Below are 17,477 nucleotides of genomic sequence, written 5' to 3'. Positions count from 1 at the left end.
GAGGCTTTGCATTGAAGAACACCTTTTCAGAAGGAAATGGATTCTACACTGACAATGCACTGCAATGGGGGATGTGCTAACCTAGCGAGGGGCAGGAGAGAAAGCAAATAATTCTGGCTTTTTACTGCAGTGGAATTCATTCACTTGTATAGCGCACTCTCTCTCCCTCTGCCTGGCACTCATCCTCTCTCTCTCGCTCTCTGTCTCTCTCTCCCTCTTTCCCTGCTTCTCAATCTCTCTTTCTCTCTCTGCCTCTCTCTGCCTTTATCTCTCTCTCTCCCTACCTCTCATTCTCTCTCTGCCTCTCATCCTCTCTCTATCTCTGCCTGCCTCTGTCTCTGTCTCTCTCTGTCTCGCTCTCTCTCTCTCTTCCATTCCCTGTAGCTTTCCCGTCCTCAGGTATTTGTTGGGCATCACTTGTTTTTCCCGATCTAGATTATTTCTATCCTTTACCGATCACTCCATTAAAAAGCTGATTTCTGATCTGTCTCTCACTCCTCTCTATCTTTCTCTCTCACTCCTCTCTCTTACACATGTACACGCACACACACACGCACGCACACACACACACACACACACACACACACACACACACACACACACACACACACACACACACACACACACACACACACACACACACACACACACACACACACACACACACAATGCAGAAGACACTATTGGAACAGCATGACATAACCTTGCTTCAGTTGAAAGTAAAGGCAGTAGAGGGATATAGGGAAACATGGTGCCTGGAGCAGACTGATGGAGTCGATCTAACATTAGTATGGACACTACACTCCTGGGAAGCGATTAACACACACACACACACACACACGCATCGAATGCTGTGCCACCTAATGTCAGAAAAGCATTAGGGACTTAGAGAAAGGAAAAGCGAAGGAGCTAAATGTATCCCTGATTTGTTATGTTATACCTCCTTCAAATTCTCTCTCTCTCTCTTTCACTCTTTCTCTCGTTCTCATTCCTCCTCGGATGCTCTCGTTCTCTCTCTCCCCAACGACCCCCCCCCCCTCTCTCTCTCTCTGCTATTTGGTACCGAGGCAAGCAGATTGCAGTGGAGGGGATGGGGGTTCGCTCTGCTGGGGTCTTTAGTGGCCTAATTAGAGATACTATATCAATGAATTGGGAGAAATTAGAATCCTTTTTGGAATCATGTACAGTGTACATCATCTTACAGTAACAGCAGCATGAGGCACAAAATGGAACCAGTCGAATAAGAGTGATGCTAGGTGCTGAAATAGGAAATGGAAGATATTTTGCTTATAGCACATTCATAACACAACATGTATTTTTAAATGCTCAAGCAGTAGTCCCGTGGTCTCCGTTTTTGCCTTGCTTTACACTCATCGTATTATTCTCATGTTTCCCGCCTACACATTTTAAGTGTTTAAAAAACGACAACAATAGTATCATCAATGTTGACTCAAACATGTGACATTCCACGCATTTCACTCATTTATTGCTGTATGTTAGTGACTGAATATGGACTAGGCCTACATCTCCCCTGTCTTCTGGTGAATATTACTTACCTGAACAGCCTTGATAAACCAACTTTACATTCAACCTGTTTTATCTATTGAAATCGTTCTTTCTTATAGCCTAATGAACCGGCTGCAAGGTCATTTACTACACTCTATGCACATTACATGAGGAATTATAGCGTAACTGAAAAACGATGACTATTTCTAATGTTCATATTTTATACATACATACCTTTCCATTTTGCTAAAATGATGTCCCTTTCTCTACCCGCAGACTCCTCCTCCCTCCGTTTTCTCTCCTCCTCTCCCTCCCCCAGTTCTTCTATGCTCAGTTCGGTCTGCGTCTCCTCTTTCAAAGGACGCAAGGGTGGGAACAAGTCATCCAACAAAGCATGTTACACTGCAGACATGACTTGTCCGTCGGAAAGCGAGAAAATCGTGATAAACTGCGGGGGGGTGCGGCATGAAACCTATCGAAGCACCCTCAAAACGTTGCCCGGTACCCGCTTATCTTGGCTTACCGAACCGGACGCCTTTAGCAACTTCGATTACGACCACAAAAACGACGAGTTCTTCTTCGATCGCCACCCGTCCGTCTTTTCATTCATCCTCAACTATTACCGCACAGGGAAGTTGCACTGTCCGAACGATGTGTGCGGTCCGCTGTTCGAAGAGGAGCTGGCATTCTGGGGCATCGATGAGACGGACGTGGAGGCTTGTTGCTGGATGAATTACCGGCAGCACAGGGACGCAGAGGAGGCGTTGGACAGCTTTGAGAATCCCGAACCGGAGTTGCCAGAAGACGACCCAGCTCTACCGGGAGGCGCAGATGGGGACATGAAAAGACTGTGCTTGCATGAGGACGGAAGGAAAAAGACTTGGTGGGAAATCTGGCGGCCCAGAATGTGGGCCCTTTTTGAAGACCCTTATTCCTCAAAATACGCCCGGGTGAGTGACTCTTTGTTATACCTGATTGCTTTAAATGTCATATTTCATTTGTCATTCCAACTTTGACCACAAATATCTGAGTCGCAATAAGTTGTAGAAAGTTTATAAAATGAGCTTCCCTTACTAAACAACCAATATACGTATAGTTGACATGAATAATGCTACCTTAGATTTTCGTTCAATAAGCCATCATAATCGAGCAGGCCACTTCGGTAGGCTATGACTTCCTTGACAGTTTGCTTGTGTTAAACGGCAGGATATTGACTCACGGATACTGAATAATTAATTGTGATAGCATGGGAAAAATTGAAAAATCGTATGGCTCCTATGTTAATTCCAGATTGTAGACTATAAAGTAGCCTACGTGTTGATATTGTTTCGTTATGAGGGTGCTGCCAAGTCAATGAGTTGACAGGGATACTGATAACATATATATTTGAATCATAATCCACCAAATTCATGTTTTCGTAGTAATATTGTCTAGATAATTTAGCCTGCTGTAACAGGTCCCATACCTGCATCCAAGCGCACTATTTTCTTCGTCCCCCTCCCGTAGCATACTCAAACACTCCTCATTAGCCCGTTCGTGTAGATGCGCCTAAGCATGCTGAATTTCATGCTATTTATTTAGCGCTCATTTGAGCCTTCATACAACCTCGAAACTGGAACATAAAAACAAGTCTTCTTTTCGCATTTCCCCATTTGCCCTTGGTGATTGTCATTTTTGGCTAGTTTATCTGGCCCCCATTACAGTGCGAGGCGGCGATAAAGCCCCATTCATGCACGCTTTTCAGACCCATTTCCTAGAAGCTGCGTTCGTTTCGAATCAGTTGGTTCTCGAGCTAATAGTCACGAGAGCTGAGGTGCTGAATGTAAAAAAGGCTTTTACCGTTTGGTGATTGATTCTCTTTGATGGTGCAGAAGTCAAACATAGCATCATATACGGGTAGAAAGAAGAACGATACAGGGTTTTGATGAAGAGGTATAGATTCAATAATTGGATTGAATAGGCTATGTTTCTTTATCCACACATGCCCGTGGGAAATAACATGTAGGCTATGCCCAATTAGCTGGCCATATTGTTTGCTTGGTGTATAAAGATGTTAAAATCATGCATGTTGTAAAAATCATGCACACTCCTATTGATGTTGAGTACCATACACGCTTCCTCGTTGATGACACTGCAAAACACTCCTCTTTAGGCACATACACACACGCTGTGTGCACGTATGTAGCCAGGCACCACATGGCAACAACACAGGCAGACAACAGACAAAACAACACCTGCAGCGCAAACATGTATAGATCCAAGTACCTGTACTGTATGTGCAAAAATAAGTATACAAATACACATCCATACACGCATGCGTGCGCGCACACACACACACACACACACACACACACACACACACACACACACACACACACACACACACACACACACACACACACACACACACACACACACACACACACACACACACACACACACACACACACACACACACACACACACACACACACACACACACACACACACACACATGCACGCTCCCCCCCCCCCCCAATCCTACACACACTGCATCTCTCTCTCTAGTACAGTCTCACCTGACTGTCGAAACTACGCAGCTGTCCACGTCCAGTATCTGATCTCAGCACAGGAGGAGCTGTGTGTCAGGGTTAGATAGATATATCATCTGGATTGGGTCACCTGATCTTTCCCTTTGGCAGGCATTGGCTTTAATGTTGGATAACAGGAAGTGCCTCTCTATTGGGCGCTCCAGCCGATGGCGGAGACCACATGAGTAGGATGGATTCCTGACCGGCACTCCAGGGTTTCTCGAACCGGAAGATATGGGCGGCGCGCTTGAACTGACGGATCTACATATGAGCAGCGATCAATGATCAGAGACATTATTCATAGTACTATTCAACAGGCTGTTTTTTTTTATTGCGCATGAGTGCATGTGGTGCATGGATATACCGTAGCACAACACCCACACACACACACACACACACACACACACACACACACACACACACACACACACACACACACACACACACACACACACACACACACACACACACACACACACACACACACACACACACAGACAGACAGACAGACAGACAGACAGACAGACAGACAGACAGACAGACAGACAGACAGACAGACAGACAGACAGACAGACAGACAGACAGACAGACAGACGAGCTGCTGTCTGTGCTGCCTTTTCTGCTGCAGTAGACACGGGGAGAGAAAGGAGGGGGAGCACCGGCGAGAGAGAGAGAGAGAGGATGATGAGAGAGAGGGAAAGGTGGAGTAACAGAGATGGAGAGGGAATAGATAGGGACAGGGATAGAGAAAGGGAGAGAAAGAGAGGGGTAAAGAGAGAGAGAGGAAGGAGAGATATAGTGGCAGGAGGGCAGAGACAGAGATGGGGGAATCGCTAGAGAGAAATAGACATTGGGAGGTGTGTGTGTCTGTGTGTGTGTGCTGGATTCATCTTCCATCTGCAATGAAGGCTTTAGCAATGCAATCTGCCTCGATATTTGATTGATTATCTTCTCTTTTTGTCTGCATTTCAATTCAGTATGTTTTCTCGCCCTTTAAAATGTAAAGATGTTTAAACATGAATCGAGGCTTTGTTTTTAAGTGATATTATATGAATATTTTACCATCTCATTTGGTATTGACGGCATATGGCTTTGGATGTGGTGTATTATTCTACTTAGCATCTTCTATTGATCCCTAATGGCTCGAGATTGAGTTTCACAGTGCGATTAATCACAGTGTCATCACATAATTGACATTCCTTGATCCTAACTTAATATAACCTCAATAGAATTCTTGTTAACGGTGTTGTTTTGTCACAATTTGTCCAGTTAACTCCTTTTCAACAACAAAGGAGATCTTGATATGTTTATGAACCGGTATTTTAACGATTAGAATCAGCTGTGGTCTGATCAGATTGTAATGCTTGTCAATCAAATTGGTCAATAGAACAGTGGTAATGTATACCCAATATATTTCTGCGGAATGCAGTGTTTGTAGATATTCTAATAGCGTAAAACTTCAACGAAACACTGAGTCTCAAATAGAGGCCTGTTCCTTTTAATAGCCGGGTATCGGCACACAATTCAGCAAATAAACGGCCGTTTCAAATAACGGCAGGTCTAAGTGAATTGTTTACGAGTACCATAAAGATTGTGCGAAAGAAGATTAATGAGAGCAAAATCATTGCAGTGAATGAGAGCGGTGTCTCATTCAAGAGGCGCAAAGAGCAAGAGAATGGTGCTGAAGCATAAAATCGGGAGTGTATGATAAGCAGCCTAGTCTTTGCAAGTCGGATCTGCAATGGATTTGTTATGATGTTTATACTGGTCATACTGGTCATAATAAACAGTGTGGTAGTCTTTTCAACATTTTATTGAGCAAAAGCTGCGTGCATTAAGGAAATAGAGGCCTGGCTCAAATAGAAGCCTGCTTCCAATAAGCACCAGTTGTGTTCAGTGTAGAGCTGGGCGATATGGCCAAAAATCCATATCGGGATAAATTGCCTGAATTGATGCGATAATGATGAACAGGACGTTAAGTTTACAAGATTAATGTGCAGCACAGTTTATTTTTTAATTATCCTTTAAACTACTACGGTTTGTAACCATCGATTGTCCAATTGAACAATCATCCATCTGAGCAAACTTACATCATTTCAAACGTCACATTCCTCTAGTATAGGCTACTTATTGTATCGAACGATATCAGCAAAATACCGGTATGGTCGGTGGCGATCATTTCCGGTTTATCGTCCCAGCTTCAGTTCAGCGATTGAAGCAAATAAACGGCCAGGCGATCAATTGAAGGTAGACACGGTGAGGCACGGACTTACTATAAGCGTTGAGCACGCTTTACTATGAAATGGTATTCCAGTTCTATCACCACGGCATATATTTGTGCCTGCTCTACTGATACAAGAACATACAGTAGAACCGAATAGAATGTATTTGATCCTTTCCCTGTTCATTCAAGAGTATATCACTTGCACCAGGTCCATTTAACCTTTTTTACCGCAGCGGACTACATCAGGGTCACACAGAGTGTTTCTTGGTCGTCTGAAACGCGTCTAATTTGAAACAAAAGTATACACCTCGCACACGCACGGTTAAGGGCTTCAAATAAAGAAGACACCCGCACCGTGTCAGATATAGAGCTGAGATGTTTCCAGGTTTGAGTTTGCATCCCAATATTAACCTCATACACATCACAGAAGACTGAAAGATAACAAAACCGTTTGACATAGAAACACTGGATTTTAGGTAGTTAAAAAATAAAAAATAATGTTGGTTAAATATGAAATTCGGACAAATATGATTAACATTACACGGCGTGAGGCCACTAGGTCATTTGACTGCAGGAAAGGCCTACAACAAAAACATCTCTTATGACAGTCATAGAGACATTCAGTATTTCTTCCTCTACAGTGGAATGGTATGATTGTCTGTCAGTAACGTATCTACTGGCATATCTCATTTGTTGTCTATTATGCACACCGTATACATTTTGAACCTCACCCATACCCTTTTTCACACTATTGTGCCCACCCAAACCAAACTGTGCTGCCTCTGATATTTTCCTATTCCACATTGTCCATTTTTCTTAGCACGATTCAACCACGGCGGATGCGCAACCAGGCCAGCTCACTACAACTTGGTTGGGCTCGGTTGAGCTCAGTAGGCCTTGTCTGATACCCTCTCTCATGCTTCACAAATACAACCTGGCTGTGTTGGCTCTATCAGTGTTGTTGGGGCAGCATTGCGTCCTGGTTGAGGGTTCAGACCCCCTGTGGTTCGTTGTTTGCTGTTCTCCTCTACTGTGTTCAGTGTCAGAGCGCAACATTCCTGTAATGCACACAAACGTGACCAGAACAGGGTGTATCCGGGTAGAAAACACTGTGCTGACCAGAAAATTAAAAAGGTAGCCTATAAACAGGGGTTCCTATATATAGAACAGTGGTTATTGGACAAAATGCTTGGGGCAGGGTTTGGGGGACATTGTCATTATCGGTGCGGGACATTGCGTTTTTTGGGGCACCTTGTTACTTGGAAGCTTGAATTCTCAAAGGAGCGAATGAGCGGATGGTATTTTTGGGACGGAAGTGGAGGTTTTCATATCAAATATAATTGGTGTAGGTTTCCAAGTTGGCGTAGAATCTGAAAGCACTCGTACTTCACACGCAGCATGTACAACAACATCCTTCTGTCTTCGTTTAGCGTAGACCGCTTGTGGGCTCTCTATTTTTGTACTGGGTCAGTTCTAATTTTGCGTAGTCGTGTGAGAGTTTTTCCGCACCATTTTGCCCTGAAGCAACCACCTCCTACTCTGTGCAGTCGGGGTTTGTTTTGCCATACGTGCCGAACGGGACTGTGGATTGTCTGAGAGTCAGCCAATCACGGCGAGCCTCCCAGCCAATCACGGTGGGATCTCGTTCTTTTCCTCTCCTTGCTTCCTTGTGATTGGAGGAGAGCCCCAAGGATTCCTGCTGTGCTCTCCATTACATCACCATCCACATCAACAAGGGGCTCCAGAGCCAATGTTTCTTTCGTCCAAGGGAACCACTCACTCAAGATCACAATGTGCTTCTCACCGTTAGAATAGTTTGTATGACTTGTCCTAAATGTGTGAAACTCAACGCTTTCCCCCACACCATTAATGTCCCAGTGCAGGTGATGATATCTCTTAAAAATAAACCCTCTGTACGGACACAAATTAAGGTTAGTCCTGGACTAAAAAAGCTCTTTCAAAAGAGAATCTCCATTGAGAAGGCTTTTTAGTCCTCGACTAGGTTTACTTTGTGTCCGGGGAAACCATCCCTTAAAGCGTTACATTCAGCAAACCACTACACAAGACAAAGGCAACATACAGAGGGTTTATTTCTAAGAGATATCATCACCTGCACCGGGACTTATGTGTCTTAAAATATAAAATAAATATCCTTCGTCTTCCACTACGCTATAATTGATTCTCCAGTGTGTTCATTCAAAACCTGATTGTAAACGAAGGCCTCTCACTTTCATTCTTGCTTTTCCCCCCCTTATGAAATCCCTCTAAAAATAGAATGAGAGTAGCAAGGAGACGAGTCTTTAATCCTATTCTCTCTTGGCAGGTCTATCCCTCTGTTGCTTGCAGAATATCATCTGGCCCGTACGGCCATTTGATATAAACAACGCTTACACCGAACAGGTTGACGCCCCGAAAATAGCCCGTGACACCACACCAACTGTTTGGTTGCCAGGTGAACAGGGTTGTTCATTTAGGAGCCACTCTCGGTGAGTTTATTACGGGTACACGGCGTGTTACGGGAGGACTCATGGGAAGGGCATAACTAACGATTAGCCAACTTCCCTTTTTGGTGCACGTGTTTGGGAAAACCATCACGTTCGGTTTCTATTTTCCCTGACGAGGTATTGTGCCCAGGTCTTCTTGTCTTGTGTTTGTATCAACCCAGCAATCCGAACCCCTCTATTTAGTGTAGTGTCAATGTAATACTATCTCTGTCTGTTGTTGGTATTTTTGAAGATGGATGCGTGATATCGTGCCAAAGGAGAAAAGTGGACACAACAATCACGCGATTCGCATCAACCGATTGGGCACTTACTGTGAACTAACTGTAAACTGTAAACGTGCTTTGAAAAAAACAAATTTTCGTTGTTTTTCAGCCTTCAACTTTCCCATCCTACGTATTATGTTTCACACTTTATAAAGTATTTTGCGATGACAATGCCTTGTTGCAAGAGGCCCCCTCCACTCCCTCGCTCCCTCCCAAACTCCCTCATAACCACCCTACCTCTGTGCCTCCCTCCCTCCCCCATCCATCCATCCCTCCCAGCCTTCATCATCCATCCCCTATTACCTCCTCCCCCTCTTACAAACTCCTCCCTTCCTCCCTCACAACCTCTTTCCTCTCCCCCTCTGTCCTGCTCCGCCCTTGTTCTCTCCACCCTTCCTTTATGGCCCTGCTTCAGCCTTTCAGCACTACAATCTGCGCAGCCAGTCAATTACTTGGGGCATAGTGGTAACCCCTTGTTACTTTCTGCCATCGCACTTCTCAAACTGAAATCTGTTTGGACACCGGCGAGGCTGGAGAGTTCGGGTGGTGCCAGAACAGGATAAAGCGGTGTCAAACTGAATCCCTTAAATGGGGGACAATCCAGTCAAAACACGGGAGAGGGAGGTAGGTAGAGGACTCAGTACTGTACACACCTATACATGCTGTTGTGTTCGGTGCAGAACCAGTCTTTCCCCACCCTATTATTTAAGTCCCTCAAAGCAACCTCAAGGACGGAAGCCTTTAGAAACCACATTATCTTAGATGGAGGGCTGAAGAGCTGGGCTGGATGGCCTGCCCCGCTTATCGATGGCAGGGAAAACACTTGACAGACAGAAAGTAGATGCAGTGCTTACCTCTTTAGACAGTGCACTTTACGCCGACGAGAACTATATTATATATCTGAACACTGTACACACCTGTATACATGCACATTTGTTAATCTGCACACACTTCAACATATTAACCGTAACACTTTCCCCATAAACCTTCCTACTGCTTATTCACCTTTACGCTGTTCACATAAAACATGACCCGTACACCTCTTCATTTACCGTTACGCTGTCCACGCCTGCAGTATGAAGTACACATAAATCATGAATCATAGTACACACCTCTGCCCAGAAACCTTAATGTGTACATTGACCAGCACACTGTAGCTACACACCAACAGCAAAGACATCACTTACTGTTCTCAGAGTCCACATAAGAGTCCACATAAACCTTTTTCCACTGTACTCAGCTATGCAAATGAACCATGAAGTACTGTACTATGCACATTAACCAGTACACTGTAGCTACACACACGTACATCAGAACATTATACTCAGAGCTCCACGTCCACTTTTTATTCCACAGCTATGCACATGAACTAGTAAAATGGGTAGCAGGGTGCACAAACCATTTGCTGGACCTGCAATTTGAATGCAGAATAATTCTCTGAATTACGAAGGATGTAACAATTAGCCTAAAATGCCGAAAAACTAAAAACTGTTGGTGTTATTTAGACGGTCAATTAAACCTTAGCAATTATCTGGCACTCTGAGTCCTTCTCAATCGCCGTAGCGCGATTGAAATGTCAAGGTCATTTTCGATTGAGCCGACATACGCAGTGTTCACCGTGAATGCGGTCACCGCGAACATTGCCTTTAAAATTCTATCGCGCTGTAGCGCAGGTCCTCAGCGCTACGGTTTAAATCAAGCCCTAAATGTTCAAATCTCAAAGAATGGACCTGTTGTCTTTTATATATGAGCTGTATTAGGGCTGCATTCAATCCGTATCGCGGAAGATCTGCGTTGAAATGTCAAGGTCATTTCCAATTGAGCCGACATATGCAGTGTTTACCGTGAATGAGGTCTCAGCAAACGCGGGAACAATTCCTTTAAATTCCAGTCGAGCTGTAACGTGGATTCTTCGCGATACTTCTGCAATACGGATTGAATCCAGCCCTTAATTGTGTTACATCCATACATTGAAAAGACACACACCCACACACCCATAAATACAAATACTGGCACGCATACAGACACACATCTATCCAATATATCGGAGACATATTGTAGCGGCTTTCGTTGGTGGAAGGAGAGGAGGACCAAAATGCAACGTGGTACGTATCCATAATATAATTTAATCGAGAATGAATACAAAATACAAAAGAACATGAGAATAAATGAAAACCGAAACAGTCCCGTATGGTGCAAACACTAATACAGGAAACAACCACCCACAAAACACAATAGAAAACAGGCTACCTAAATATGGCTCCCAATCAGAGACAACGACTGACACCTGCCTCTGATTGAGAACCATACTAGGCCAAACACATAGAAATATAACAACAGAACAAAACATAGAAAAACAACATAGAATGCCCACCCCAACTCACGCCCTGACCAACTAAAATAAAGACATAAAAAAGGAACTAAGGTCAGAACGTGACACATATTCATCTGTTTCCCATCCCCATATCACCTTGGTTTGCCATAAAGCTGAGGTATGGGGCTGGAGGAATGTAACCACACTCAAATTCATTGATGGAGCCATGGATGCAAGGACTGATAGTTGGAGTGAGTACATACATACAGCACCAGTCAAAAGTTTGGACACGCCTCTCATTCAAGGGTTTTTCTTTATTTTGACTATTTTCTACATTGTAGAACAGTAGTGAAGACATCAAAACTATGAAATAACACATATGGAATCATGTAGTAAGGAAGAAAGTGTTAAACAATCAAAATATATTTTATATTTGAGATTCTTCAAAGTAGCCACCCTTTGCCTTGATGACAGCTTTGCACACTCTTGGCATTCTCTCAACCAGCTTCATGAGGTAGTCAGCTGGAATGCATTTCAACTAACAGGTGTGCCTTGTTAAAAGTTAATTTGTGGAATTTCTTTCCTTCTTAATGCGTTTGAGACAACCAGTTGTGTTGTGACAAGGTAGGTGTGGTATACAGAAGATATCCCTATTTGGTAAAAGGCCAAGTCCATATTATGGCATGAACAGCTCAAATAAGCAAAGAGAAACGACAGTCAATAATTACTTTAAGACATGAAGGTCAGTCAATATAGAACATTTCAAGAAATTTCAAAGTTTCTTCAAGTGCATTTGCAAAAACCATCAAGCGCTAGTCCAAATTTGAAATTTTTGGTTCCAACCACCGTGTCTTGGTGAGATGCAGAGTAGGTGAACGGATGATCTCCGCATGTGTGGTTCCCACCGTGAAGCATAGAGGAGGAGGTGTAATGGTGTGGGGGTGCTTTGCTGGTGACACTGTCAGTGATTTATTTAGAATTCAAGGGACACTTAACTTGCATGGCTACCACAGCATTCTGCAACGATACAACATCCCATCTGGTTTGCACTTAGTGGGACTATTATTTGTTTTTCAACAGGACAATGACCCAAAATACACCTCCAGGCTGAGTAAGGGCTATTTGACCAAGAAGGAGAGTGATGGAGTGCTGCATCACATCAACTGGCCTCCACAATCGCCCGACCTCAACCCAATTGAGAAGGTTTGGGATGAGTTGGACCGCCGAATGAAGGAAAAGCAGTCAACAAGTGCTCAGCATATGTGGGAACTCCTTCAATACTGTTGGAAAAACATTCCAGGAGAAGCTGGTTGAGAGAATGCCAAGAGTGTGCAAAGCTGTCATCAAGGCAAAGAGTGGCTACTTTGAAGAATCTCAAATGTAAAATATATAAAATATTTGTCCAACACTTTTTTGGTTACTACATGATTACTTAAGTGTTATTTCATACTTTTGATGTCTTCACTATCATTCTACAATGTAGAAATAGTAAAAATAGATAGAAACTCTTGAATGAGAAGATGTGTCCAAACCTTTGACTGTGACTGTATGTTTTCAACTGAAATGACCATTGAACAGCGGTAGATATAGCAGATTGTACCTCTAAGTATTCCTTAGCTTACAGGTTTATGTTTGATTCAAAATATATAGTTTTAAAACAGACTGCTCTAAAACACTAGTCCTAAAGCATGTTGTGAGTTGTTGTGAGTTCTGTGAGGCAGGGTTATTTGCATCTGGTATAAGGTTTGTGAGTGAGTATGCCTGGTTTGACAACGCGTGACATTCGGCTCTGCTGTAGCTCCCTGTGCCCTGTGACACTTAAACAGTCATGCTGGATCACTGCTCATTCCAATAAAAAAAATGACATGGGTAGGGAGGGTGCGACACTGGAACAATTCCTGTGTGACCATCTGCTAGCTCACGATGGTTCCACCCCGTAAGTCACTGGAGAGGGAAGAGCGAGCGAGCGAACGTTTGAAAGCACCAGTGAATGACCGGTTTAAGAGAATATGTTATGTCATGTCATATCGAAGGGGTTTATTAAAATGTCCCCGTAAAGATTTGAAATGTAAGGTCTCAGATGGACCACCGTTTAAATGGCTCAAGGTCCTCGCAGTGAACAAATCGGAGTGCTCTCGCAATGCACAGATCTGAATGTCCTCACAAGGTAGGCAATAGGTAGCTCTACGAGGACATTTTTATTCACCCAGAGATTTACCTATTTTTAGCTCTTCACCGGCTTTTGGCCGGTAAAGTTGGGGGTGGTGAGTGAGTGGGTTGATGCTGGTTCGAGCTCTGAAATGTCCTTGGTGGTGAGTAAACCGCGGGAATCTGCAGTCTGTCTGTGTGCCCCATGTCTTTCCTGTTTCTCTTACAAAGCCGTTTTTTTCGTCACAATGCCCTCAGTTAGATTAAGGACAGAGAGATATAGAGATAGCAGAGAGAGAGAGAGAGAGAGAGAGAGAGAGATGGAGAGGCAGACAGGCAGGCACTCAGTCATCACAGCTTATAGAACATGGACAGCTTTGCCAAACTAGGAAAAGAGAAAGAGGGATACCTGGTCAGTTGCACAACTGAACGCATTCAACCGAAATGTGTCTTCTGCATTTAACCCAACCCCTCTGAATCAGACTATCACTCAGGCTTTCAGACAATGTAAGCAGGGAGGACGGGGGGACGAAGGGGGTGAGGGGGGTTGTGTCGCAAGGACAAACGACACATAGTCCGCTGCAGTGATCTGGATCGAATACAACGCAGACAGGGGGATGAGGAAAGTGCAACATATCTCTCTTTCGCGCCCTCACCTCCAAACCCATTTGCTTGTCTTCAGAAATGTTGGACAGGACCACAGTGAAAAATGAGATGGACATGTGACATGTCGATCATAGAGTACGGTGTGTTTGTGTGAGCTCACTGATTCAACACGCCACAGAGTTACCGTAAGTTATAAAGGGCATCACAGTAGCTGGTAATTACATTTTCTGCCAAATAAAATAGTGTGCTCCAGGATTCAGTCATTTGACCAATTAGCAGAAGGTACACTCTTAGAAAAAAAAGGTGATGTCTAGAACCTAACGGAGTTATTCGGCTGTCCCCATAGGAGAACCCTTTGAAGAACTCTTTTTGGTTCCAGGTAGAACCCTTTTGGTTCCAGGTAGAACCTTTTTGGGTTCCATGTAGAACCCTTTCCAAAGAAGCTTCTCCATGGAACCCACAATGGTTCTACCTGGAACCAAAAAGGGTTGTCCTATGGGGACAGCTGAAGAACCCTTTTGGAACCTTTTTTCCTAAGACTGTAGCATGTCAGAGGACTTCGTTTTTAGTAACATCCTGTTGCTTCGATCCTGTGTACTCCTCTCTCTTTACTCACGTGCTTGGTGTGTGTACAGTACATAATCACACACTTCCGAAACAGACACGCACTCACGTGTGTACGCAAGGCGCCACAAACACACACCCATGCATCTCAATCACACTTTACTCCCCCCCCCCCCCAGCCTCATGCCCTTCATTGTCCCGCAGTGTCCCGTGTTAGGTGACCCCTGTCTGGGGCTCCAGTCTCAGTCTTGCTTCGCCGCTGGGTCTTCATAGCTCTGGTGCACCAGGCTCTTCCCTAACCCGCCTCTCCCCCTATCCAGTCTATTCTCCCTGGGGTGCTGACTTGGCCGGCGTTCCTTCCTCCACGCCTTTTCCGGTATATCTATCTGGTTCTGCTTCGCCTTGCGTTTTCCCTCACTTCTCCTCAAGTAGCTGTCACCTGATCCCCCTTAGCACCAATGTGAGAGGCGGGGGTGGTGGGGATGTGGCTGGCGGCAGAGGGGTCTCTGGCTACATTCCAATATCACTGTAGAATGAAACCCAATGGGAAGTTTGTTTTTGTGCTTACTACAGCGTTTTACCAACACAACCATACATTGGGCATGCATTGTAAGTGGTAGTGTATTGGGCATGCATTGTAAGTGGTAGTGTATTGGGCATGCATTTTAAGTGGTAGTGTATTGGGCATGCATTCTAAGTGGTAGTGTATTGGGCATGCATTTGTAAGTGGTAGTGTATTGGGCATGCATTGTAAGTGGTAGTGTATTGGGCATGCATTGTAAGTGGTAGTGTAATGGGCATGCATTGTAAGTGGTAGTGTATTGGGCATGCATTGTAAGTGGTAGTGTAATGGGCATGCATTGAAGTGGTAGTGTATTGGGCATACAGTGTAAGTGGTAGTGTATTGGGCATGCATTGAAGTGGTAGTGTATTGGGCATGCATTGTAAGTGGTAGTGTATTGGGCATACAGTGTAAATGGTAGGGTATTGGGCATGCATTGTAAGTGGTAGTGTATTGGGCATGCATTTGTAAGTGGTAAGTGGCTATTATCGATTTTGGAAGGTAGCCAAATCTTATGTCTATGGTTTCTTGTCTCTTCGTATTGCGGAGCTATGGTACTTTGTCGTTCTTGCTATTTTACTGTTCAAATGTATAAATGCGCTTGAACGTTTGCTTTCGTTGTGGTATTGAGAAAAGTGCACACTAAAAATATCTATAACAAGCTTCTCGGCGATTGCTAAATAGAGAACAAGTAATAATTTGGTGTCTTACAATGATGCTTATTGACATATTTCATGGACTGTCACACTGAAGGAGCATACGGGACAATGCAGCCGTTTTTATATCAATATCAAATCATTTCCGGGTAAGAATTTAGTACCTTACGATAATAGAGTACTATTAAAATGGGCAAAAATGGCTTTTTAGCAACAACAACAAATTCTCAAGCAAGAGTGGGGAGGGGAAGACTAGCTGTTATTGGCAGAGAAGTTTGTAACTTTATTTGTTATTGGTCTTATTAACCAATTTATGGCATGGTGATAAATTGGTCACCATGGAAAGCCGAAACTCCCTCTCCTTCAAACCTGCTGATTAGAAGGTCCTGTGTAGATTGTATTTTCAACCAGCAACTGTCATGAAATAACACAGATCAATTTTTGTTCACACTTTTACAGTGCTAGTTTTATCAGCTGTTGCACGATATGATACAAAACACAGGAAAAACTGCATTTTGATTCCACTGGGCCTTTAACTTGCTTAATGCTGAATGACCGTAATATCGTATACTAGATCTCAAATACCATTAACTTTAACTTTTTAAAAAGGTTTTATCTCCTTTTACTTATTTACTTACTTATGTAGGCTTACACATGCTGCTATTCAGCATTTATCTGCAAATGTGTACAATTCAAAATAACCTTAAATATATAGAACTCCGAACTCCTATATGACAACACTGTTGAGAAACCTTCGGTTTGGGAAGTCACAGGTACTAAAATCTACTGTGAGAATTCCTCATTTGAATTCAAAAGAACACGGTGAGAAAAAAACGACTTACCCCTTTCCCTGTCTCTTCTTTTTCTGTCCCACTTTCAGGCTCTGTCCATTTCACACACTACCTCACCGTAGGGTGCTGCTTTCTCACACTCACTGTGTGCTAGCCCCATCAGTCCATTGTTCAGCATAAAATAAGTGAGAAGTTTTGTACGGTTATACCTTAATTTTACATAGCTGAAATCAGGGAAAGGAACCGGTGCAGGAAACAGAATTGGGGGGGTGGGGGGGTGGAAACAGAACTGGGAACGAAAGTGATCTGTAGTGTTCCGAGAACCAGTCAATAGTGTTCAAAAATTATTCCTGATGTCTAGTGTAGAATTCGTAAGTCAGTGAAGTGATGATGCCTGTAGTAGACTAAACACACTCCAAATCACGCCATGTCACGATGTTGAGTGCTTCAAGCCAAACCCCCTCCAGGTCCGCCCCTCTCTCCCCACCTGTGAAATTTCAGACGCATATCACGCCTGCACTTACCTGGCCAATCAGACATGTCAATAACCAGCTTACCGGTTCCATAGCAAGCTGCTCTGTCTGCGCTAATTGGTAAATTAATTCGCTGAATGTAAAAACAACGTTGTTTTATTTATTTTTTATTTTTAACGAAAAGGAACTATATGAACCTGTACTTTTCTGGGGGGGTTTGGACTTGTTCAGAACATTATCATGCCGGTCGGAAACACTGGAACGGAAGAAAAGAAAATGAATAAGGAGCTCTGTTT

At 43.7% G+C, this 17,477-nt stretch overlaps 1 protein-coding gene across 7 annotated transcripts in view; it reads left to right on the top strand.

The window, feature by feature from the left end:
* LOC139570426 (voltage-gated potassium channel KCNC1-like) overlaps window positions 1-17,477 on the top strand; it is a 75,676-nt gene that overhangs the window by 8,563 nt on the left and 49,636 nt on the right. For all 7 annotated transcript variants that reach the window (XM_071392297.1, XM_071392296.1, XM_071392292.1 and 4 more), the window contains exon 2: window positions 1,783-2,456. In XM_071392297.1, the coding sequence (XP_071248398.1) occupies window positions 1,833-2,456 (624 nt within the window). In that variant the 5' untranslated portion in view covers window positions 1,783-1,832. The remainder of the gene's footprint in view (window positions 1-1,782; window positions 2,457-17,477) is intronic.

The sequence above is a fragment of the Salvelinus alpinus genome, chromosome 3, assembly GCF_045679555.1.
Source record: "Salvelinus alpinus chromosome 3, SLU_Salpinus.1, whole genome shotgun sequence".
Lineage (NCBI taxonomy): Eukaryota > Metazoa > Chordata > Actinopteri > Salmoniformes > Salmonidae > Salvelinus > Salvelinus alpinus.
Note: the sequence above shows the minus strand (reverse complement) of the source record. Positions and strands in the feature narration are given on the sequence as shown.